General features: G+C 34.8%; 1 protein-coding gene, 1 long non-coding RNA gene and 2 other non-coding genes across 4 annotated transcripts; 2 read left to right on the top strand and 2 right to left on the bottom strand.

Annotated features, from left to right (window-relative positions):
• Positions 1 to 424: 424 nt before the first annotated feature.
• Positions 425 to 15,586, bottom strand: LOC105435534. The gene is made up of 3 exons (XR_969589.2): positions 15,168 to 15,586; positions 1,422 to 1,487; positions 425 to 1,170 (listed from the first exon to the last, which is right to left on the bottom strand). It is a non-coding gene; the product is annotated as an uncharacterized LOC105435534 (long non-coding RNA).
• On the top strand, positions 11,633 to 11,704 carry TRNAE-UUC. Its single transcript has one exon. It is a non-coding gene; the product is annotated as a tRNA-Glu (tRNA).
• Positions 15,587 to 19,458: 3,872 nt separating the features above from the next.
• LOC101211671 (plasmodesmata-located protein 6) lies at positions 19,459 to 22,549 on the bottom strand. Its single transcript, XM_004142780.3, has 3 exons — positions 21,660 to 22,549; positions 20,602 to 20,730; positions 19,459 to 19,809 (listed from the first exon to the last, which is right to left on the bottom strand). The coding sequence occupies exons 1-3, from the start codon at positions 22,426 to 22,428 to the stop codon at positions 19,799 to 19,801; spliced, it is 909 nt and encodes a 302-aa protein (XP_004142828.1). The 5' UTR covers positions 22,429 to 22,549; the 3' UTR covers positions 19,459 to 19,798.
• Positions 22,550 to 26,073: 3,524 nt separating this feature from the next.
• Positions 26,074 to 26,145, top strand: TRNAK-UUU. The gene has a single exon. It is a non-coding gene; the product is annotated as a tRNA-Lys (tRNA).
• The last annotated feature ends 227 nt before the right edge of the window (positions 26,146 to 26,372 follow it).

Consider the following 26,372-nt stretch of genomic DNA (forward strand, 5'->3'; position numbering starts at 1 on the left):
CTATAATAACTCATAGTACTCTACACTCCAAACGTAGACTATTATAACACACTCCTTGCCTTAAATGACCTTTAATATTCCACCTAATACCATTCTTATTATATCGTCTAACAATATTTGAGCTCATATTATAAAAGTTTGGAGTTATATGTACACTTTTGTGTTTTGAGTAGATCCAAAACATTTGCATTGACTATTTAGAATAGTAAAGTTCATAATAAATATCAATGGTAAAGACAACAAAGTAGGATGAGAAAAATGTTCAATTAAAACCCTAAACATGTAGAAAAAAAACCCAAAAGCCTAGATAGATATATCAAACTACGTTAAAAGAATGAGTGGAAAGCTATATTGGAAAGGCATGAAGGCATGTATCAAACAATATGTTGAGCAATGTGAGATCTGTCAAAGGAATAAGTATAAGGCAACCAAACCAGCAGGGGTGCTACAACCGATTCCAATTCCAAAGAAAATTTTGGAAGAAAATTAACATTTAAGTTGACCTCTAAACAATCAAGGTGGCAAGAATTTTTGACTAAATTAAACTTCAAGTTTAAGCACAAAAGAGGAACCAGTAATCTAGCTGCCAATGCTCAATCGTAAAGCCAAGCATGCTGCCTTGTGTATGCTTGCCCTTATGCATAGGAGTAAAGTTGATGCATCGATGCACTATCATTATGGAGTTCATTCAGAAGGATCCATCTGCTTAAGCTTGTCACACCCTATTTTAGACTTTCCCTCTTGCTAGCTCCTTCGTACATTCTTTTCAAACATAAGATTTATAAAAACACCTTTTCCAATAATAAAAAGAAAACATCTAGAGAAAATTCGACAACACCTCCCCTAAAATACAAGGTAGCCAAACTTGAAAAGGTAAATATTTTCACTTCAATACATAAGAAACCAAACTTCATATACTACCACACTATAAGTGTGTCTCACCACACACATCCCAACAGTTCCAGAGTTCCAAGTAGAATTCAAAATTTAAACTAGGAATTACATACAAAAAAGACTTCAATCTAATGTGAATTCCTTCAAAATTCGAGTTCTTAGCATCTCTCTTGATACAACTAACCACTCCCATGATGTAACAGAGTGTAACTACATACCAAAATGAAGGTCTACAAAATAATGGAGAATGATCAACGCTTGATCCTGGATTGCTACCTGGGGAGGGGAAGAAAACATTGAGAAAGTAAGTTGAAAACTCAGTGAGTGGCAATTAGATGTAAAACTCGTAAAACATGCTAAGATGTGTAAATTGAAGGGATAAAAGCCCTATGGCAACGGAAGAATTAAAGAACCATTACTCAAATTAATTTGAAAATCTTAAAATACTGGTACATTGACAAAATTTTAGAATCAAAATTCTAAATAAATTATAAATAAGCTTTTAAAGATAAGATACGAAAACTTACTTTCGATGACGTCTCTGAATCTACAACTCAATCTCCAAATTGGGACACCACCCGTCGGAGACCTTCCTAGGATGAGATTGGTTTGTGGGAACCAATTGGGATGAAAAAGGTTCAGAGATATTTGAGAGAAACTCTTTTTGTAGAGAGAAAAAACATTGACTTTTTTATTAATGAATTTGGTTAAAGAAAAATGTTTTCTTCTAGATATTTATAAGTCTCTTTTCTTCTTGGAATAGAAAAATGAGTAGGAGAGAATCACGAGACTCTCTTATCAAATCTACTAATTAATCAATTAGTTAATAATTATTTAAATCATATTTTATTTCATTCAAAACTTATTTGAATAAATATCTCTCCAATATTTTATAGATTTATATTAATATAATTAATTAAATTTCATTCAAATCTTATTTGAATGAATATCTTTCCAATATCTTATGTATTTATATTAATATAATTAATTAAATAAATTAATATCTTTGCAATATCTTATAAATTTAATTATATTAAATTTAATTAAATGAACTTAATTATTAACTAAATTAAATATCGTATATTTAACTTAAATTAAATTTGAATCATATTCAAATATAAGTTTCTCTCATAACCAATAATTTTAATATGATTCCAATTCACATTAAATTAATATTTGAACTTATTCAAATACTTTATCTCTTATAAATTAATTTTGAATCATATCCAAAATTAAAATTATATAATAAAGTTTTACAAATTTTATATTATAATGTATCACTATACATTAAACTAATTCCCTAAGTAAATTTGAACATTTCAAATTACAACCGATATAAATAAATTTCATTACCCTTTACGAGCTAGGAAGGGGACCTAATAGACCTATAGATCAAAAGCTACAACGATTTGAGATTAATTAGCTAAATTCATTAACCACATTAATCAATATTCGTTAACTGTGTGTACATTCCACTAAAGACGACTCACAACTGAACTCTTCTCACTGTAGATATATTTATGTGTCCACGGATACATACCAATAACAGTAAGTTAGTCCTTCACGAGTTTTCATAACACCAGCTGGATCAATTTAGCATTTTACCCCTAGGTTACCTCTAATCCTTAAATAGTAGTGCTCATCCAATGAACAACCTGTTTATGGTCCTACCAATAAACAAAAACCCCTCTTGTGCCATAGAGAGAGTATGGTCATTTGTTCAAGACCTGGAGACACCATTTAAGGAAACACTTATCTACTTACCCTAAAGTAGGGAATGAGTGAATTCAATCTTGTGTAATTATGTTTCCAGTTCCCCACTCGGTCTTGTCCCCAAAATGATAAGTTTATTGAGTCGGCGATCTGGTCACTCTCATCCGTACAAATCAAAGGACAATCCCTTGCGAACAAGAGTTCATAACACACGATTAAGACTAAGTTACCTAGGTCATCCTAGTGAAATAGAAACCTAACTAGTTAACGGAGTTACATCTAGTGGTTACTATTTTGCGGTCTGATCTTATGCAAACTCATTGCATAGGATACCCTCACTCGCATGTCAGCTACACGAACGAGTTGGATCATTGCGTTTGTATCAAATACTAAGTGAGTCGTATCAATAGTGTTACCAGGATAAGGTACCCAACCTTATCCCTATACTATAAACCCTTTAAGTTGATCTTGAACATTGATATCTATATGTCTCTACATACTGTTCAAGACTCATTAAACAACTTAGGATGTTAGTTTATTGGATTTGGGTTATTTAGACAAAACTAATAATTTAGTCAATAACAATTATTACAATAATAACACTTTATTAATAATGGTCAGTGGATTATATTTACAATCTACGAGTTTTAGAACATAAATCCCAACAAATATGCATTTATAATGAAATATTAACTAAAAACGATATCGTCACATAATCCACAAGTCAACCAACAAGCAGGACATCTAGATATACGACCAAGAATAGCTCGCACATGATCAAAGAATCATACAACCACAACTAGGTCACACATATTTAGGACCTACCACGATAGTCACCTCCATCTAATTTGACCGTGATAGCATACTAAGTACACAGCTCGAAATAGCTCACGAGTGATCCATATACACAAGGAAACACACGGCCAAACGGAGCTCAGCACCTACCACGATATTCACCTTGATTTTCGCTCTTATGTGCACATAGAGCTACCCACCATGGTTTAAACTAGTCCCACACTCCCCCATCCACATCCTCACCTAAGTTCAAGTTCTTGGGTCTCCGACCACAACCTCTTTCAGCCCCAAAATCCCCTAACTACCATAGATAGTGCTACGGAAACACATTCACATAGCTTATGGGTAAATCACCATCATACATACTTCACATACTTTATGCTAAAAACTCAATTTTCATAAAGTAGTTCTAAACATGCATATCCTTGAAACCATTGTGACTAAATGTATCGTTTAAATATAAATGAAAAAATATAATTATAAAAAGTTTAAACAATGGTAGTTTCCACGCAATCTCATAAATTAGCACGTATACGTATAGAGAAAACTTGAAACGAGGCACTCATAGTCAATAACTGGATCCCTTACGATTGTAAGCTCTTCATACTTCAATTTGGCCTAAAATATAAATCAAGGTCATATCAATATCTTCATATGATAAGAGGCTACAACTATTTGCAAAATATTTTGTAAGGCCGCTAAAATCTATTTGTTGCTTCAAGGTCCTAGAATATACAAAGCAGCTAGGATTAAACTAAATTTTTCACATATGAATCCTTGGACCCAAACTCTAGATACTTAACCCATGAGCATACAACTTAGTTCAGAACTCAACGGTCTTTTATGTAGATACACTTTTTATCCTCACTAACAATGATGCTTGGGATTCATACCCATTATATTACCCCAAGTCAAACTTAAAGACTCCCTAAGATCACTTCAACCATTTATGTTTCAAAAATGAGGAAACAACACCCAACAACTTCTAAAGCTAGAAGAAACTCCAGCTTGACCTCTAACATTCAACTTTAGGACCCGAGTCTTATGAGTAATCTAACTTAAACACTTAGATTCAATGGGCATAAAAGAACTCAAAGGAAAATCGCTAAAATCAAAGTACTCTTAACCTCAATGGGCAACATCCTAATCACTTTCTAAGTTCAAAATCAAGTATCCACCTTCATGGTTTATTCAAAACTATTACTAAGATCAGATGGATACTCAAGATTGACCCAAAAAAGCTTAAAATCTTACTCAAGTTGCGTCAAACGCCTAAATTCGAGCTTTTGAACGACTGGACAATGACTAATATCATCCAAGAATCCAAATCTAACAATGAAATGTAATGAGTAATGTGAAAATCAAGCCGAAACTTAATGGGTATTCGAAAAACTTAAAGAAACCCAACAAAATGAGTATATCCTTACTTGAAACTCTCAAATCCAACTAATGACCACAAGATCGAGTGAGAAGAATCGATGCAACTGTGATTGAGATCTCGTGATGGACAATAAGAAGGTTGTGCGATGATGTGATCAAGTGGAGTGACACTAGAGAGGGTTGTCAGCGTCAGTGTCGACATCGTGAAGCAGTCGAGTCGTTGCCAAAGAGCTTCATGGTGGGCGTGCGTCGACGAGATGAGATAAAGAAAGGGAGAGACGGTGCCGACTGTCAACAGAGAGAAAGAATCGAGAAGAAGAAGGGGGAAGGGAGACTTGAGTGCTTCCACGATGAACAAGAAGGAGAGAAGTTCTTTCTTCTTTTTTTAATTTTATTTTTATTTATTTAAAAGAAAATAGAAAATTACCAAGTTGCCTCTCATTCCTAATAAATTTCTCATTTTGCCTCATAGGTCATTCTTTAATCCTCATCTTTATTTTTCTTCTTTCAACACCTAAAGAAAAATTTCAAGTTTTAATCCAAACTAAAAGGTTCTAGAAATTTCATCACTGGATTAAGGAGATCAACTATCTTGTGTAATTCAGAGAATTCTTTTTCACCCCTACAACTGAACAAATACCTCCAAGGAATTCCCTCTTTCGAACAAGATGCACCATTAATGGTAAAGTGTGTCAAGTTATCGTTGATAGTGGTAGTAGTGAAAACTTAGTGTTTAAAAAACTAGCTTCTGTCCTAAATTTGAAAACTGACCCAACTCGAATCCAAATAAGGTTAGTTGGATAAAAAAAATATAGGGAGAAGTTGTTTAGTGAGGTTTGTACTATCTCTTTATCAATAGGACAACGCTATAAAGACCAAATTATATGTGATGTTCTTGATATGGATACTTGCCACTTCCTTTTAGGAAAACATTGGCAATATGACACAGATTACATTCATAGAGGTAGAGCTAACTGTAAGGACCACAATCATTCAAATATTAGAGGAAGAAGAGTTGGATTATCAAGACTATTTTTCAGAAAATGAAAATGGGAAGAAGAGGAATGGGCCACCAAGTAATTCTGATTGGAAAAATGTTGAAGTGTTTGTCATGTTTTCGACAACGATGGGCTTATGAGCAAAGCTGCTCGACATTCAAACTAGAAAGTGGAGTGGAAAGCTTTCCCGCGGAGCTTCTTTGCTTTGCTCTCTTTCTGAAATTGAAGATAGAAATCGAAAGGGATGTTTCCGAGCTAGGCCCTGCTATCATCCACCCTTATCCTTTCCTGTATAGAAAGAAGGAGCGATCCCAAGCGGCTATTCCAAGCAGCTATTCCAAGCAGCTATTCCAAGAATAGGGTGAGGTACGACTTATTCGTAATAGGTAAGATCATCCTAACTCAGAATCTAAGTCGTTCCAGGACGAATCGGCAGGCTTGACTGTATTGGTTAGCGGAAATAATACGACCAATGCAGGAAGAAGCTCGACTCTAAGAATGAGTCTGATTCTTTCCTCCGTTGAAGCTTAGTTGGCCGAGTTGGGTAGAATATCTCTGATTCTAGAAGGTTCCAGAAAGCTGATACTCTTTCTAAGATCAAGTGGTATTCTCAGTTGCGGACGAAGCCCACGGAGCGGTAGCATTCTCATTCGAGGTATTCACTAGCCCTTTGCTAGAACAAGCAGTTCAAGAAAACTAACTTCTCCAGCAACCACAGCAAGAACCTCGTAAGCTGCTGCCTATTACCGTTCATCAGAGTTTCAGTGTGGGTGAAGAATTTGCTAACTCATTTGGAGCTTGATTTTTCATTGCTTGTTCATTGATTCATTTACGAATTTCTTGCGGGACTGATTAATGGAACTTATCCTATTTTATGTCTTTCGATTTATGGTAGGCTTTCCTCTTACTAGTGGGTTCCCACTCCTTTTGCATCAAAATGCAATTCCTTCCTTTTTCTCGTTCGCTAGGCTTTCGCAATATTCTTTGCGCCTTGCCTCCCGCAATATTCTTTGCGCCTTAAGTGGATTTTAGTATTTTAGTAGGTTCTGCCTTCGTCTTTTCTTCTTTTTCTTCCATTCCAGCTCTCACTTTGAATGAAAAAGAGGGACTCCAAAAATCTTGATTATCTATCTCTCAGAAAAGTATAGAAAATCCACTTTTCCTGTAATAGGGAAATAGCCAAGTTTTTGATGCTCATCAACTCTTTGAGGAGAAAATAGGTTATAGATCTAGAAACCTATTCCTACGCGGACCCCAGATCAGAAGCGCTTTGTTCTAAGATCCCACATTAAGGCTGGGCGCGGGCTAGCTAGGAATGATCAAGCTTTAGTCCCCTCCTAAAGAAGGTCAACTTCTTAGCTCGAGCTCTCCTTCGGAAAGAGAGTGAGACTCATTCCCCGAAGAACCTGGCTGGACCCGACCAGAGGTCCCTGTTTCGGCCCGTTGTCCCCAGTGGGAGAGGTTGAGGATCTTGGTGCGCGGATCTTGTCTTTCTTAAGTGGCTTTTCTTTCAGCAGTTCTTGAAAAATCAAGCTCTGGTTCAAAGAATTTTGAAGAATGAATCCGTTCATCTTTAGTGGAAAGAAGGAAGTCCGATGAGCTTAGAGGTTTCTTAGCTCTTCCTCTTGTGGTTCTTCTCTCTTTTACCCTTTATCAAGAGAGTTTTGATATGCTGTCTTGTTCTCCCTAGGATGTCCCCCGCTCCGTGGGTGTCCCCTAAGACCTCTTCTGTCCCCTCCTCTCCCTGAATCTTCCCCTAAGACCGCCCTACCGTCCGGTAAAGGCGAGCTCTTCTTCTTGCATAAGTTCTTGTCCCTGTAGTGCCTGCTGTCCTGTCCCGAGTTGGGTGCCCCTTTCTTCTTCTCTTTGCTTTGTTCTTTCTCTCTTTCATTCTATGTTTCCGTTAAGAAGTTGACTTAGTCCGGTCATTAGTCCTTCTTTCGGTATCCCGTTAAGGGAAGGGCGATATCAAGAAGAGTTAAGGAAGAAGATGCAGTTAGGTCCTTCTTGCAGGGAATCGGCCCACTACGCGGGAAGGTCTTGATGAAGAGTCAGCTCTTGAGGTTAGAAGGAGAGACCTCGGTCTAGAGGTTGAGGGGAAGGAGTGGGATCGGCATGATCTCTTTAGTCTGAGTCCGCTCTTGTGGAGTCTTTTTTGATGGGCTAATTCAATAACTTAAAGAGAAAGAAGACTCGGGGACCTATTTCCTTGCTTAATTCCTTGCTTAAGAGTTCCGGTTCTTTCAGAAAGAGAAGTTGAGAAAGAGGGTTAGCCTCATCCTATCTCGGCTCGGGGAATGAGATCTTAGCCAAATTGGCTTTGAACGAGAAAGCCTTGGACCCTTGTTCATTGACTCCTTTCAGTCGAGCCGTCCTTTGCCTTTGCTTTGCCTACTAGTAAGAGGTTCGCCTATCCTCCTTCTACGCCTTCTACGCCATAAACAAAACATAAGAGAGAAAGTTGGAAGGTTTTAGTTATCGATGTTCTCGGAAGATTAATAAGGCAGAGAATAATAGTCTTCATGTTTTCAGCCCACTACGCGGTTCTTTGAGTAGGAAATTTCTTTAGCTGGTCAATATTCTTTGAACCTAGCTGACTCAAATTCAGTAATGGAATTCAGAATATAGAAAAGAAAGAAAGACCCGACTCACCCTATTGCTATCGGTCGTAGACCTCTAACTGCCGGATTTCCTGCTCGACTTTCGTTCTTTCTACCGCTACGTGGGCCCGAGCGCGGTTGGGCACCTATCCACGCCTCCTCTGGCTCTCATCCCTCAGTGACTCCGTCAAAGGGACACCTCTTTTCAGATCGGGGTCTGATTCAACCGCCTACCTACTACTTTGGATGTTCAAATGGAGGATTTTTCGTGCTTTCTCAACCCAATTCAGGGAATAAGGACGAGAATGAAGGTAGAACATAGGTCGATCAAGGAGGCTTGACTTGCTTGGGCTGGGGCGCAGAAGGTTCCCGAGATCGGGGGAGTTTTCCCAGAGCTCTCTTCTTGTACACGGATTAGTCTGATTCCCACAGAGCGGTATTGCAAAGCAAAGTTCAGGCAACGAATGGATTGCATGAGAAATCTCCCCATTATCTCGTAATTAGAGAAGTCAATTCCGTCTTGTCTCGAACTCTTTGCACCTCACGCAACGCATATTTCATTGCGCCTTCGGACCTGTCTTCTCGCCTTTGTCATTGAGCAGATCCCCATTATTAAGCGTAGAAGGCCCAAAGAAGAAAAAAAATGTGCAAAGAATATTGCAAAAATTCTCATAATGACAAGACTGGAAGGCGCAAAGAATATTACGGAGAGAAAGATTAGACCGCTCTTTGCGCCTTCGGACGGTGTGAAAAGAAAGCCTATCAAATGAGCAATATTCTTTGTCGGACTGGACCTTTGTTTTTGAATGAACTTTGCGACTGAGGCTCCATAAGACAGGGATATTGTAGGACTATGAAGAATATTTGAAAAAGAAAGAATTATCGAAAGAGGATAGGCCGGTCAAAGAAAAAGAAGGCGCAACTTACTCTATCTCCTAGTCACTAAGTTCTGCTATTCAGTCCTCGGGGGGACTCCACCCTTCTTTCTCTCACGTAATTTCGCCCCTTCCACTTCCGTGCCGGAGGAAATGGGATGAGAACCCATGATAGAATCTTCTTCTATGTCGATTTAGCAAACCAATGCCTTTAGCCACTCAGCCATACCTCCAACTTGTTGATCGGAATTTGAGCCGGCTAAGAGAACTTTGCTTTCAGTCTAGGAATGGTTCGTAGAAGCCCGACCCGATCTCTTTTACCTCTTCCTCTCTTGCCTATGCCGGTTGAAGTTTTCGTGGAAAGGAGGTATTGGGTGGTCGCTTACCTGCCTGCCTGTCCCCATTTCTCGCTGAATACTAAGCAGGAAGGGCTAAAGTGAATCCCTCTTCCCGGAAGATAGAGTGAGAGCTTAGCTTCGATTGTGAGCGTCTTTTTGCTGGAATAGGTTTTTCATGTGCAAATACTCTGAATAAAAGGAATGCGGAGGAGTCAAATAAGAAGCTGGAGGCTGGGGCAAAAAGAGTAGAATCGAGATGGGACATCTTTCTACCCTACTTTCTCCTTTGAAGTTAGGCTCTTTGCTCGTCTCTAGTAGCCGATCGAACTACTAAAGAACGAGAACCGCTCCGGTCTGAATTTGCAAAGATGTCCTTATCAATGAGACGACTGAGGCTCCAAGCTAATATGTCCTTATCAATGAGACGGGTGCAGCCCACGGAGCCTGAATTACGTTTCGGTTCATCTTTCATTTTGAAATATTAGAAAGAATTAGAAAGGCGGTCGATGACTTCTATAAAGATAGGTTTTTAGTTCTCAAATTGAGCAATATGCGCCTCTACAAGGCTCAAAGGATATTGAGGTCAAGATGAGATTCTTTCTTTTCTGGCGCTAGGTGCAAAGATCTATGGATAAGGCTGAATTCAATTTTCGTTTGCGTTCCGTGTTAAATATAAAAAGTATTATGGAACTGAAAGGAGCGGAGCGCGGAAGGACTCGGCGGTTCATCTTTCCTTTTTGAGAAGTGTCAAAATCAAATAATAGATTGATAGGACTGAGGTTCAATAGGGTAGAGTCTCCTTCACCGATATTTAATTGGAAATTAAGCTGCTCCTCCTCGCAATATTCTTTGCACCTGGACCTTTGTTTTTGAATATGGATCAAAATCAGTCCCACTATTTCATTGAAAGTTCCATTAATCAGTTGCACTCCTTACCGCTACGTGGGTAGAAAGCCGAGTCTATCTGCACCCGCGCCTGATTTTTCTTCTTCGCGCCTTCGGTTCAAAGTAATAGCTATTCATAGTCCTTCGGTTTAAGACGCCTACTTTTAGGAAAAAGAAAGGTCAATATGACATTCTTTCTTTTCTAGGGTCCTAAAAAATGAACCGAAAATCTAAGATAATTTAGGATCAATGAAATTTGATGAGTCATGATCCCTTATAAAGAAAAAAATAGAAAGGAGTCTTAAGAACGCAATATTCTTTGGGCCTCCGTAGCTTAATATGGGACTTGTTTTTATCCGTCCGCTCTACAATATCCCTGTCTTATGGCACCGCGTAGTGGGGCAACTCCCGCAACTCCGCAATATTCTTTGCACCTCTATCGTCTGATTCTTCCTTGCCTAAATCTTCCCTCTCGTCTGAATTCCTTAAGGCTTTGACGAAGGAGTCTTCTCTTCCTTAAGTCGGAGAAGGATTCTTCCCTTCCGCTCCCTCCGTTAGGATCCATAAGACAGGTCCGAAGGCTCAAAGAATTTGAGGAATGAATGAGAAAGCGGAAAATTTTCTGAGTCAGCTGGTCCGAAGGACTGACCGCAGACCTTAGTAGGAGCTTTGAATATTGCGTGGAAATAATATCCGCAAAGAATATTGCTCAGTGATGATTTTCAAGAAATAAAGAAAGCAAAAAGTCAAATTCTCTAATGGATAGGCCTTCTGACTTGTTTTTATCCACACCAGCTGACCTTACTTTCTAAGCCCGACGCCTCCCTTTCTTTATAGAAAGATCGTAAGCTTAACCTACTTTCTTTCTTACTTTAGCATAGGCAGAGCGCCCGAATTCTTTTTTTCATTAGAAAGCCTTACTTATTCTGTTCAGAGGGGGATGAAAGACAAAGAAAGAGATCAGGGGACTTCAAAATAAGGGTAAGGACGGTGCTTGGTCTATCACTGGGTCGGTGGGTGGAAGGGGGGAGGACCCGCTGAATCAGAAATCGCCAAGATTCAGACAAAGGAAATCGTCGAATTGCGTATATCAATCAAAGGAAGGACTTCTATTCTCGGATCCCACTACTAGGTATATGAAGAATGGCTTTTTGGTCCCTTTCGTCCAGTGGTTAGGACATCGTCTTTTCATGTCGAAGACACGGGTTCGATTCCCGTAAGGGATAGGTACTAATTCTCGGCCGCTTTTAGTCTGAATTGCTGAGTGATCGCTCGCTATCTGCCTTCAAAAGGTGGTCCGTCCTCTCTCCCAGCAAGCAAGACGAGATCACCAGTAATGGACTTTCTTGAATTCTTTCTTAGCATCTCTTTTCATAGATTGAAGAATATCCGACAGATGAACATCATGCTTTCTTCTCCTCGTCAGACATTTGAATCTCATTTCCCACTACGCGGGGGTTAAAGTCTAATCTTTCTCTCACGCAATATTCTTTGCCTGAAATTTGAAGGAGTCTTAAGACCAAAGAACAGACGGGTTAATATGGATAGGACTGAGGACGGGATTTCAAAATTTTCTTTGAGCCTTAACAATCTAGTCAATATTCTTTGATTTGGAGGACAATTCAACTAATGGATAGTCCTTCGGACCTGTTTTATTGCACCGCAGAGTGGGCCATAGATCTTTGCACTTGTCTTATGGAGCCATTAATTGAGTTCATCTGTCCTCAGTCGCAGTTCATTTATAGACCGGATCCAAGGAGAAGGACTTAAAGGAGGCAAAGAACTACCCCTATCTCAGACAAAGGAAAGCACTCGAGGAACCCCACCTCTTTCCCTTTCATCATACTCATTCCCCGTCCTTGCATAGGAAGCGAAGGCACCCACTACACGAGAAGAGGAGTGCAGAAGGAGAGAGACAGAGGTTAGAAAGTTGAGAGGAGTTAAGCTCTTATAGAGAGGGAGAGAGATTTTCTCGGAGCTCTTCTTCTTATCGATCGGTGAGGTTGATCAGTTGAATGATATGGTAAATAAGAAATTCTCTCATAAGAAAGTAATACGATATGGTATGTCTGCGGGGGCATGATCGGGCCTAGAATCACTCGTGCGTCCATCTCTCCATTCAAAGCGGGCAGTGACCCAAGGGACCTCGTTTACGCTTTCCCACCTCTCATCTTTCAAAAGAGAAAAAGAATCAAGACCAGGGTCAAAGAATATTGATAGTCCCACCAGTTCCTAGAAAAGAGGAAGTTTCAGTTCTTCTTTCTGGAAGATCACCTAGGAGAGGTTCATTGCAGATGATCGTCAATATTATTTTCACCTTGTTCATCATCTTATTAGCTTAATTCAAAGGAAAAAATACAACCAAGGGTTCTATCTTACCTATAAGTTGGGATTAGGGGGGCGGTTCTCTATTAACTTGGATTTATCCCCACTCCTTCCCAAAAATCCGTATGTGATCCTACTTATGAAACTGAGGCCTCGTCATCGGATATCTATTCTTGAAAGAATACAAAAATCCCACTTGATCGATCCTGAACAGAGAACATAGAAGAAAGAAAGCCTAGGTCCAAAGTCAGTCTTCCTCCAAGAAAGTATGTGGGACATCTAAGAAGATTCCTTTCCAGGTGGGTGTCGAGCTTTCTATTGCGCGAGTGGTCGAGGATTTCTTCCTAAACTTTCTTAAAAGGAAAAGAGGCAAAGACTTCGCACCTCTCAAAAAAGAAGAGGTGCAAAGAATATTGCAAAGAGGCAAGGCAGATGGGTCCGAAGGACAAACATGCGCGTTGAATAGATTATGCGAAAGGAGGGGCAAAGAATATTGCAAGACTGGTCCTTCGTCTTGGATCTGGGATAGGCTTTCTTTTCAGTCCTCAGGTAGTAATAGGAATCATGACTTCTTACAATATCCCTGTCTTTTCTTCTTCTTCTCCACCATAACAATCTAGTTCCTCAGTCGGAATATGGACCAAGAATATTCTTGTCTTATGGCGTCTGGACCTTTCTTTGACTATTGATGGCTCTTCTTGCTTTCAGTAAAGAAGCTTGCTTCCTCTTATTCATTCAATGTAGGATAAGAATAGTACTGAACTTAAGAAAGAGTGCTTATTGAAGTTATCAGTCTTCTTAGAGGAAATCCCCACTTTAGGAGAATAGTTCTTGCTTCCCCTTCAACGATCCGAGACTTTTCTTTTCAAAGTCAGAGCCTTTGTTTTTGGACCTTCTCATTCTTCTAGCTTTAGGCTAGGGCTAACCTCTACAACTAAGCAGCATAGCTCATGACCCCAAATCAGAGTTCTGAGAAGGTCTAACCTCTACAACTATTAATACAAAGTTCTTGCTAGCCTACTTTTTTTTATGTGAGTCATTTTCTTGTTCTGATTCTTCTGCCTCTTAAGCGCATCTGATCCGGTCAATCAATTCGAGTTAGCTGCTTTGCTCTACTCCATGGGTAGTCTCCCTAGGTCAAGCATATTCTAAACAGTCGTGATCGCCCCAACTCTGATAGCTCTGGATGGAACTCATTTGAGACTACCCCAAAAGGTTTTTATGACCTGGGCAATCTAGCAGCTTAGCACCTTTCCGACTTAGAATTTTGAGTTCTAACTGGAGGCTAGTCCTACTCTTGGAAAGCTTCTCCATATCTACTAATGGGATTATACTCGTAATTCGTAGACTCTCTTATGAATAATATACAAGAAGGAAAGCAACTGCCACTATTTTAGTAGGTCTCTCTGTTTGAACCTCTGCTGCAAGAACAAGGGCGGCTACTTCTGAAATCTTTGGCCTAAAAATTATTTGTAGTTTACCCTTGATTTTTACCGTAGATAGGTAGCACGGGTATCGAATCCAAGAGAGTGTAAGATAGACGTTTTCTTGAATGTAATGCTTGAGAAGAATGAGATTAGTAACAAAAGTAAAAGAAAAGCATTGGAAACAATTTTTGGGAAAATTAGAAGGGAGAATGAAAAGAGGAATTTAGTTTGCAATACAATTCACAAAAATGGATATTAAAGATTGAATTCCAAGAAGGGAAGTGGGGAATGGGTTTAGGCATGGATCTAATTTTATCATTGAATCAAAGAAACTAAAGGAAGTTGAATCATGCATAACTAAGAGGAGATTTTTTATTCAAGATTTCTTACAAGATCAAGTTGCTTGATCTTGGAAGAATTTTGAATCAAAATTCAAGAAAATGGATGAATTTCATAGAGATTAGTTTAATTTTTGCAATCTTAACTAAACTCTTAATTGTTCTTCAAAGAAAATTACAAGATAGATCAATCATAACTTTGCATCCAAGGAATTAAAAGAGAATTAATGTGTGCACCAAAAAAGTATGCAATTTAATTCCAAGAATTGACTAAAGCATCAAACAATTCCAGAAATGGGAGAGACAAAATCAAGAATTAAGAGAATTTTTGTGTAGAAACAAGTAATTCAATTAGTCGTACACTAATTGATATACTTAGGGTAAATTGCTTACAAAGATTAAACCAAAAAATCAAAGATCAAGAATCAAATTACAAAAATTAATAAAATTGCATCACAGATCTAATTCTTGATACAATTGATTGAGGATTCTAACAAATATTACATCGAAATCAAAGATTAATCAAACCCTAATTATAGTAAAAAAAAAATCAAAGTAATGAAATTCTCAAAGATTAGAATCATATAAGCCCAAATTACCTCAAGAAATTAGTCTTGCATCTTCAATAATTCCGGAAAATTTGTTGAAGATCCAAATAATACAGAATGGGGTAGAGAATTTGGAATTTGGAAGAAATTGGGAGTAATTTTAGAGGGAATAGTGAATTGAATTGAATTCTATATGAAATTAGGAGTTAAAAGGGATATTTGTAGAGAAAATTGGGGGATTATAGCAAATGGGGAAAAATCACGAAAAATGGAGAAGTTTCGAAAATTTGGCAAGAATTTGTCATTGAAAATGGAAGAAAATAAATGGTTTTGCGTTAGGTGGGAGTCGAACTCAGGTGGCTAAGGGGCGCGGAGATCGGATGAGATGGGAAGACACGGATTGAAGATTCAAATAAGATTGCTTCATTTGTGCGTGAGGGGGATTCAAACTGTCATCTGGGGATGCGTGCGCGGATAACGCAAAATGACGTTGTTTTCTTCTTTCATAATCCGGATTTAAATTGCGTCTGGTAAGGTTCAAACGCGTGACGTCCGAGTGGCACGTGCGCGTGTAGTTGACTCACGTGCCAATCTTCTTCAATATTTACCAAAATGCCCCTTATGTTTAATTTGTCCGTTCTTCTTCGTTTTAACTCCAAATTAGGTGATTTTTGTATTGTTGAGTTCGTATCAAAGTCTACTTTATACTTTGTATAAAAACATAAAATTAGTGAACATATGCACGATAAGGATTGAGAATAGGCTATCTTTAAACGGGTCAATATTTGCCACAACATATGTCGACACTGAGAATGAGAACTCCGCCTCCCTAGTGTGAATGAAGGACAAAAGAAGTCGACCTATCCTCAGTCGTAAAGTTAATTTATAGGCTTTTGACTTGTTTTTATCTGTCAAAGATTCTTAAGAAATTGATTCCCCATTACCTAGAAAACCATTATTTTTCTCTCTCAAATGAGCCTTGATCATGAATTTTCTTTCCTTATTATCTTCCATTTCACTAGAGTGAGAATAAAAGAAAGAAGAAAAATCACTTCTGCTATCGCCTCAGCTACAAGACCCCAGATGAGAAAGTGGGTTGAGGAATAGACAAGAGGAGAGGGATAACTTATCTCAGAAGAGGACCATACGGACTACGGCAAGGGCCAAATGTCATGAATCAGAGGTGCAAAGAATATTTTTTAGAAGAATTTGACTTGCTCTATTGCGAGGAAGAGAAAACGATAGGTTTGAATTGATCTATTGCTCTACTGTTAAGGAGAGGAGAGAGAACTAGTAGGACTCGCCTAAAAGTATTGCTCATCTTAGTTAGTCGTTAGGATCTCCACCCTTTATGCCACAACAACATAAGAAGAAGGGTCTGCGCAGGTCGAACAACCTGCTGCTTCCCTTCGCACCTCTCATCGAGTCTGGGATCTTAATTCATTCATTAAGAGAGGCTAAGAAGTATGATAACATTTTCTCTCCAACTAAGCTGCAACGGGGCCCCTATCCTATCCTAGGCCTAGCCCTCTTCCGATTTTCTTTCAAATCAAAGACTTTTCATAAAGAAAAGAAAGAAGTAAAGAAAGACCAAAAAAAGGGCAAGTCAAATTCTTCTCATAAATATTCTGTGCACCTATTAGTCATTTTTAGGTTCCCACTCCTTTTGCATAAAAATAGAAGTTGCTCTTGTCAAAGGATCTGGCTTTAACGCTTCTAGCCATCTCACCTTCTATCTTGTGTTTAAGTCACTTGTAGTACATGAAAAAGAGAAAGATAAGAAACCCCTCTAAAGTAGCCTTCCTCATTAGGAAGGAGAGTTGGACTAGCCAACCAGCTACACCTATGAATCATGACTTCACCAAACTCTTGAATAACCGATATTCCATGAAAGAGAGAGGGATGAGCCACATTCTGACTTCTGCTGAAGCTTGTTTTGAATCTCAATCATTAGAATTTGACAGGATTTCCTATCCAATGAAAATAGTCAAATCACAGTCTCCATTTGCAATTTGAATGTATAATATATATCGTCTTGCACCTTAAATGACAATTTGTTCATCTTACATATTAAAAGTCTAAATTATGGAGAGATGAAAAAAAAATTAACCCACCAACCCAACTAGCCTTACTCGAAATTTTTGGATTGGGTTGAGTTGACTCTTGCATATTGAACCGATAGATTTCATTTTTTGTCAACCCGGATGACTAGTTAGCTAGTTTTGGTTGGTCCATAATTTTCCTCCAACTCGACTTATGCACACTCTTGTTCCTCTATTTTATTTATGTTTGGTATTATTTCCCTTTGAACACTTGTGTGCTAACCAAGGGTTTGCTTTTTGTATTTTTTATTTTATTTTAAAAAATTGTCAAATGAATATAGCTTAACTAACTAACTATGGTGGTTAAAAGATAACTATGCTCACCATGACAATTTTTTTAGCAATTAATAGATTAAAATTCAAACTTTTAGGATGATAATTGATTTATATAAAAAAATTACAAAATTATCAAGGCCTTTTTCCTTTGTAAAAAATTGCCATTGAGTTTAACAAATACATGTTCAGCATACATACAAATAGGTAAGTTATAGAAAATATTCTAAAATTTTACCGCTTGTATCAAAAGTACTTTCGAATTTTCAAAAGTTTCAATAATATATTTAAACTAAAAAAATACTGAAACATATTTAAAAATTGGTTGGAATGAAAACTATTGATATTTCTATTTTGATTTTTAAAAATATCCTTAAAATTTTAGGGGGTTTCAATTCTACAAGCTTTCAAAAAATTTCAAAAGTACCTATATGGTTTTCTTTTTATATATATAATTTTAAAATTTTTGTTTTCATATTGTGTACCAACAAACAAATTCTTAATAACAAGACTTGAAATATTAGTTGGGTTTATAATGTTTAATTTTTATTTTTTAAAAAGTGAGTTCTATAATATGGTTGTAAATGATTAGAGAAATTGGGCCACAACACTAATAAAATCATGGGAAATAAAATAGTTGATGTATCATCTATCTCCCAAGTTTGAGAATCCTTTTCAAAGATTGGGACAGAAAGGATAGCCAAAAAGTGACAGTTTTTCTAAGTTTTAAAAATCAAAACCTAAACATATATAATCAATAATAATAGATGAGAGAGAGATATGAGATGAGATTATAATTTGTATGGTTCTCACATAATTACTTCCCTACCACTTTTTATCATTGTCATGATAGTGATCAGAGAGATAATGACACTTTTTATAATTTTTCTTCTTCTAATTTTATTGCCTAAGTTCAAAATGTCTAAGGCACGAGGTAATCTACCTACTTTATCTCAACATTTTAACATAAGTTACCATCATATCAATTTTGTTTATTATTGGGTGATTTTCACTACCGAATTAGATACGGAAGTACTTCAAAGTCAAATAAAAAAGTTTCAATCAAGCCGTTATCTGTTTTATATATTTAATATACCTCTAATTACTTTTATTCTAACTATAAAATAGATCATAAAAAATAATAATTTGTTCAACTCACACTATACTACAGATTAAAAGATATGTTATACTTTCAAAAACCGTAATATATACTAATAATCAAGATCGGTCATTGCCACACTATTTTAGATCTAATTCTATAAATCTAATATATATATATAGATAGAAAACGGGAAGAGTGGTTGTTATAAGAAATTAAGAAAAGATGATAAGATAAAGAAGTAGTGGAGGCATTAAATTGTTGGGCAAAATTGGTAATGAATAGAATAGGGTATCATTTTCAATATAAACCTTTTGAAGAGCAATTACCAAACCCACTTTTTTGGTTATGGATCAAGTAAAAGACATCTTTGGTCAATTCATAGGTTGGCAGATGTGATAGACCAATTATTCCAACTTTTGTTTACCCTTTTTTCTTTTCTTTTCCTTTTTTTAAATGAAAATTGGAATGACTTTTTACAAAAAGATGTTTTCTTTTTCTATAAACACAATCTTAATTTTTTATGAAGTAGTAACTTAAAAAGGATTGAGCAAAGCTTCTCAAATGATTTTAGATAATCACTCGTATTTTTATTTTTTATTAAAAAATACTTATTTAAAAAGTTGAATTAAAATTTTATATTTTAAAAAAGTATTCCATCATTCTACATCATTCAATTGGTTGTAATATTTAACACTTTTTTTTTCTAAATTAATTGATTAGTTAAATACATAAATATAAGTTTTATATTAGAATTTAAACTTTCAACTTTGTATTAGAGATATATGCTACTTAAAAATTTTAAAAAAAATATGACCATGTCCTTTCCAAATAGATTAAAACAAATTAAGCATATGCTTTTTCAATCTCATAAAAATGGACTTTTTTTTTTTATTTGTAAGAATTATTGTCGAAGACCTAAGTTATATATATTTATATATATATTGTATATATACAACATTAATATTATATAACAGAAAAATAGATATAGAAAATAGAGGCTGAAAAATCAAAAGTGGGAAAATGTTGTAGCTTTTTTTTTCTCCTTTCCTTCTTATTGTAATTCATTGTTGAATCTTCTTCTCTTTGCTTCTGTTGAGTCCCCTTAGCTTCTTCTTTGCATAATTAAACTCTTTTTATTCTTTAGAGACCCACAAAAGTTCTGAAAATTACAGCTTTGCCCACACAAACTATCTTCAACTAATTAATTACTTACAACCTGCATATTATAAAATTGGGTTTTAATTCTAACAATATATATAATTATTATAAAAAACGACTAAAAGAATTTAATATTTTAATTCTTTTCAAAGCAATCTTTCATTCAAATAAAATAAGGAAGGACAATTTTGTTTGTTTCTTTGTATTATGCAGACTAAATAGTTGTCCAAATTGAGGTTGAAATGATAAGATCAACAATATTTTTAAACAGAATTTAAATGAAGTGTGTATCATTAGATCATTTATATAACGTGTATAAATGGACATTACTATTTCAAGTTCCTTCAAGTTATTTGTTTGAATTTTATTCATTATATTTTGAAATTTATAATAAAAACTAAAATTATCGATAAATTGTTTTTGCCCGTAACAAATTATGAAGTTATAAACAAAATTGGAAATTTTAAAAAATTAATGACAAAAATAAAACTAAATAATGATATTTATTATATAATTTAACTCATAAAATCTTGTTCATATTTTAAAGTAAATAAAAGAGGAAAGAAAGCATAAAATGGTAAAATTGATTTGAAATACAGGACCACTAACAAATTTAACTCAAAACACAAAGTATAATTATAATCCAAAACATTAAACATTTTCATATATAGCGGAGTGTAGAAAAAATTTGAAGTTATCAATAATAGATATTTTGTTAATATTTTTAACCGATTTATCATTTACCATTGTTTTTATATATATATATATAATAGATTAAAAAAGAAAGCAAAAGATAAAAAAAATTATTTTAAAAGGAGAGAGAGAGAGAGAGAGAGAGAGTTAAAATTACCTTTTCCCTTCTCACATTTTTTGTTGAGGTAAGTGATGAATAAGATGAGCAATGCAACGGCTGCAATGAGTCCAATTATTATTGCTAATGTCTTGTTCGTCTCATTGTCATTGCCTTTTGACTCTTCTTCTGCAAATCCAATATATTACTCCAACTAATCACCTTTCTTTTTCTTCTTCTTTTTTAAAAAATTATTTTCATCATCCATGGGAACCCAAATATTTTCATTTCTTTTCTTTCTTTTTTTAAATAAATAATATTCGTAATTTGTTTTATTACAAATAAATAAAAACAAGTTGTCCAAACACAACAATTACATTTTAACTAAATTTTCCTCTAATAAACTAAGGGCCTATTACATAATAATTATCAATTATGTTTTAAAAGAAAAAGTACTTGTATTGGGAATGAGTATCCAAATGTGGTTGAAGTAAGAGATGGGTTGGAAGACAAATATATAAGTCTCTTGATTTAAAGATACATTATCTTTTCTTATAATTACCTAAATTTTAAGAAAATAAAAAATGGTTTTGGAGAGAGACTACTCTCAAATACACCTACCTCATTTACAAGAAGACTCCTCGTTTTATTTTATAATTAGATTGTAATTGTATTTATCCACAAAGACTAAATTAAAGAGAGCAAAAATCAAACATGAAGCCCTTCAATAAAAGAAGAGTATCAATTCAAAATAAAAATAAAATAATTTCAAGAAAGAAAATATTGGCCATTTACTCTTTTTACATTAAAATTTTTAATTTTTATTTTATGTAAACGTTATGGAAATTATAAAACTTATTTTCATCTTTAATATTTAAGAGACACTAAAAAGGGGGGGGGGGGGGGGGGGGGAATTCAGAACTATAAGATTAAAAAAGTTGTGTAAATTTACGAGTTAAACATTTAAAATAAATAGTTTCTTTTAAAAAAGGAATTAGAATTTAATGTTTATATTTGGAGCCTGGAGGTGAAAATTTAAAGAAATTATAAGAATCAAAATTTAAGTTTTGTAGAATGAGAGACTAATTTGTAAATATAATTTTAAAAAATTGACTTACTATTTGCATTTGCGTTTGCATAACCAAAGCCATTTCCATTATCTTGGGCGTGGTCAGCACCTGTAGTAAAGCGCGCGTAGCATTTGGCCAAAAACAAATCACCCCAAGAGTAAGGCCCACAAGCAGATTTAAGCCGTCCGATGGCATCGGAAACACAATCCTGACACTCGCTCACACTCAAATCCCCAACGCACTGCGCCACACTCCGTACATCCCCGGACCCACCTGTTTTGTAGGTCCCCCCACTGCTAACCAAATACTCCAGCGCAGCATCAAGTCCAGTCAACCCCTCCACGTCAGACCCAATCGACGCCCCACATTTCTTCAGCACCACCGTCTTGTCCTCTACTCCAAAGAAGCTTTTGTTGTCGTACTTCACGAAACACCCCTCCAGTTGCAACGCGCCGCCGCACGCGTCGCTGCAAATGGTTCCCAGACGGCTGACCGCTCCAGCAACGCACTGAGAGCAGTCCCCGGAGTTGAGGTCGCCCCGGCATTGGTAGAGGCCGTAGATGGTGTTTTGTGAGGCGGAACCGAGGACGGTGAAGTTGCCGTAAGTGGCGGATGCGGAGGAGGTGACGAGGCGGGTGAGGAGTAAGTTGAGATTGGAATCGTAAGGGGAATTGGGAATGTATTTTTGGATTGTGCAGCCGACGAAGACGAAGGTGTCTAAGGAAGCGGAGGATGAAGGAGATGTCAGAATTACGATGGCTCCGTACAGAAATGTCAGAAATGAAGAGAAAGGAAGTCGTCTTTCAGTTGCCGACATGTCGAATGAGAAAGAGGGATTTTGCAGAGAGAATTTAGGTGGAGAAGACGACGATCGGAAAAAGAAAATTGGTAATTTACTTTCCCAAGCCCAGTTAGAGCCTGACTTTACAAATATATATATATAATCATTATATTATATCATATTATAAAGTTTACGTAAAAAGCAAAAAAGCCGAAATTATATTATATATATATATAAGAAGAAAAAAATCATTGTTGACCCATCTTATACATTTGAATTTTTCATTTTTCTCTTTCAAAGAAATTAATAAAAGCCCAGCTATAAGGCAAAAGCACTACCACGTCACTAAAAATTAAAAACTTAATTGAGAAAGTCGAAAGCCTAACCACAACCAACAACTTTCCTAACGGAAGAAATAAAAAACTCTATACCATTTGCTAAACAAACATAAAATTAAGACACACGATGAGTAGTACTAATAGACACACATGTACAGAATGAACTCATCCATTTTAACAACTGAGTCGTTTATTTACATTAAAAAAAATCTTTTGATCAACCATTGTTTAGAAGGTCTGCAATTATAACTTTAAATTTTTAGTATTACAAAAATATTAACGTGCTCCAAAGTTTTAAAAAAATCGACTGTTCAATCAAATGAATTGATTAAAATTCAGGGGGGGGGGGGGGGGGGGGGAAATAAACAACGTTTCTATCTTTTTGGTTCAGTCTAGGAAATTTGCAAATTTATTCCATTATTAGTTTATACATTATTAGTCAAACTTACTAAAGGGTGTAGGTAGATTCTTAATTATAACTTTTCTTATTTCTTGAAATTAGTGTAAAAATTAGCACAATATTTCAATTTTGAGTCTAATTTGATGAAATTCAAAGTGATACAAGCTAATTTTTTTTTACAAAGATATAAATTAGATTTAATTCGGCAACTTTTAAAATGCTGTTCATTAGCTTAAATATAATACTTTAAAATATTCTAATTATCAAAATAATTAATCTGTGATACAATCTAAAACTTTGATTGTTTCTTAGAAAACATATATATTAGATTTAATCCACCAACTAATGGTGTTCATTAACTTCAATAATTTAAAATAATCTAATTATTAAAGTAACTGAATCTTCAATTATTTACCTAATAAGTTTCAATTTTGTACGTAATGAATTTTTATAATAATTTAGAGAGTTGTTAAAAGCTTTGTTTTATAGTACAGGAGATTTAATCATAACTACAACTTTGGAGGTTAAAAATTGAGAGGTTTAATAAAAAGATTAAGGATATAGGGACTAAAATTGAAACTTTTAACCTTTCTAACAGAGTATAATTCAACAAATTATAACATTTAGTAATCCTCCAAATCTTTATTTTTAAGTTCAAATAACAAATAAACAACACATAAGATTAGGGCATTCAAATATTGACTTCTTTGGTCTATGATTTCCATACATTAATCAGCAAAGTGTTTTATATTTGACTAATATTTAAATTCTTGAAAAATTCATAACTCAGTTTCATGGTTATCCTAATTGACTATACAAAATGATCAAAATAAAAGATCTAAACATGGATGTAAACCGTAATCCATAAGATTATAGAATTACCTGGAATTAAATTATTAATAACATATAAACATATATGAGACTATAAAGGCATAGTGTTTTTGGTACTATAACTTTATATCAATAAGCTGATTCTGAGGATTAACTTCCATAACGCACAATCACACTTCCATATCAAGTTATAATCCCACGATCAAAATCACACAGTATGTCCATTAAATAACCCAAATATAATTGTCGGTTATCTACATTTAAGCTAACTATTACCTTAGTTCCAACACAAATCCCTATTTCATGTAATTGGTTGCAATAAAAAAATATATACATATTTGAAATTATGTGCATCATCACCCACTTGAATTTAATATAATGTATGCTTCACATTTCATTAAAGTCATCCATTATTTTACGTAGTACTATATAAAATAATCAATTAAGAAAATTTCATACAAACACATGTGTGCATGTAATCAAAATTTTGAAAAGAAAAAGATAATGATGATCATATACGTACCAACTTATTTGTTTGCTATTTAATTCACAATACTCTTGAATGTGACCAACTCTTGAACTAAACCAATAGTTAATTTGGTATAAAGTTTTGAAACTTCAAGTTGTTGTCATAATTAAGGCATTATTTATAACTAGTAAAAAAATTATTTGATTTAAGTATTTGTGTGGAATCTTCATACAATTAGATATTTTTTTATGTAAAAGAAAATAGATAATAATGTGTGAACATTATTATGGGGGCAAAAAGGTCAAATTTAGGGTCCAAAGTGGTTATCCATGTCAGCACGGAAAATAACAAAAGAAAAATGGTTTGGTTTAGAATTAACCCTATTATTGAAACAGAAATGACATAGATTCCCTAGTTGCTTAATTACTATTTTACCCATATGGCCACATCCATCATTATCTTACAATTCTTTTTTTCTTTTCACTCTAGATAATAAAAAATAAATTATATTTTCAAAAGTTTGAATGTTATTCACTTGTATTCTTCGTTTGTTTTAATGTATTGGACAAATCTAAAATTAGATTGAAATATCCCAAATTTATCGATGAATTAAGAGTGTTTCGTGTATGAAAACTATTTTACCTATATGGACACATATCTACTACTGTTATAATCATTTCTACGGCTACCATTATTGTTATTGTTACAGTCGAAAAATTACCAATTTTGATATTTTTATTGTTACGAGAATTAGAAGTAGAGGTAGAGATAATAAATTTAACAAAATCTACAATTTGAAATAAATACGATTAAAACTGATATCTATGATTTAGGCGTGTTACAATTAATCAATAAAAATGAAAATCACTGCCATTAGATCAATTTTTTTTCTAGAGTATGATAATTGTGTCCTTAATATTTGTCCATGTCAGGCTAAAAGAAAAAGAAGCAAATTAAAATTTATAGGTAGGTTTGGTTATTATTTAATTGGAAAGAAAAGTTGGGAAGAAATAAAAAAGTGATATATTTTATGGGTGTTGGAGGGTTGTAAATAAGAATATATATATATATATATATATATATTAGGGTGAAGTTGAAAACCAAAAGAGAGAATAAATTGGAAAAAGGGACAAATTACAAACTCCAAATTTGATGACTTTAAAGGGAATGGTTAGTTAAGGTCACAAACCCTAATAATTGTAATCATGGCTCTAATTCTAAAACATATCACCCCAATATCTTTAACCTGCTATGTACCTTTTAACATCAACAAAAAGTTGTAACATCTTAGGAATTTTTCTTACTTTATGAACTGAATGGTGGGTGATGAGAAGTTAAGTTAAGTTTAATTTAAAGGCATTTAGAGTGTGTTTAATTAGTTTATTTGTTAAATTTTGAAAACACTTTTAGTTAACTTGAATAGATAATATAATGAGTTGGTAAATTGTACTATTCATATATTTATAATTTACACCAACTTTAAATTCTTGAAGCTCTGCAAATTAAACAATAAACTTATATAAAAGATATTTTTAGTTGTATTAGATTAGGATGTTGAAATTTTATTAAATATAAATTTAATAGCTTGATTGGTGTTTATATAGTATAATATTATTAAATATAAGCATTTTATAAATAAACAAGCCGTCTTAGCTCAGTGGTAGAGCGCGTGGCTTTTAACCACGTGGTCGTGGGTTCGATCCCCACAGACGGCGTGCATCTGTTTATATAAATTTATATTTTGGAGAGAAAAAACAGTTAAAGTACTCTTCAATATAAAAGAAATTAAGCAGTTAATTAAGTAGAACAATTTGAATTACTCAATTGAGAATGTTAGGGTTAAGTCGAGTTAGAAAGAAAATTTGTTAATTTTTATAAATAAAACAAAACACCAAAATATTTACGATCTATAGAACAATGGAAGAAAAAATAATTAAAACTT

The sequence above is a fragment of the Cucumis sativus genome, chromosome 5 (assembly GCF_000004075.3).
Source record: "Cucumis sativus cultivar 9930 chromosome 5, Cucumber_9930_V3, whole genome shotgun sequence".
NCBI classification, from domain to species: Eukaryota; Viridiplantae; Streptophyta; class Magnoliopsida; order Cucurbitales; family Cucurbitaceae; genus Cucumis; species Cucumis sativus.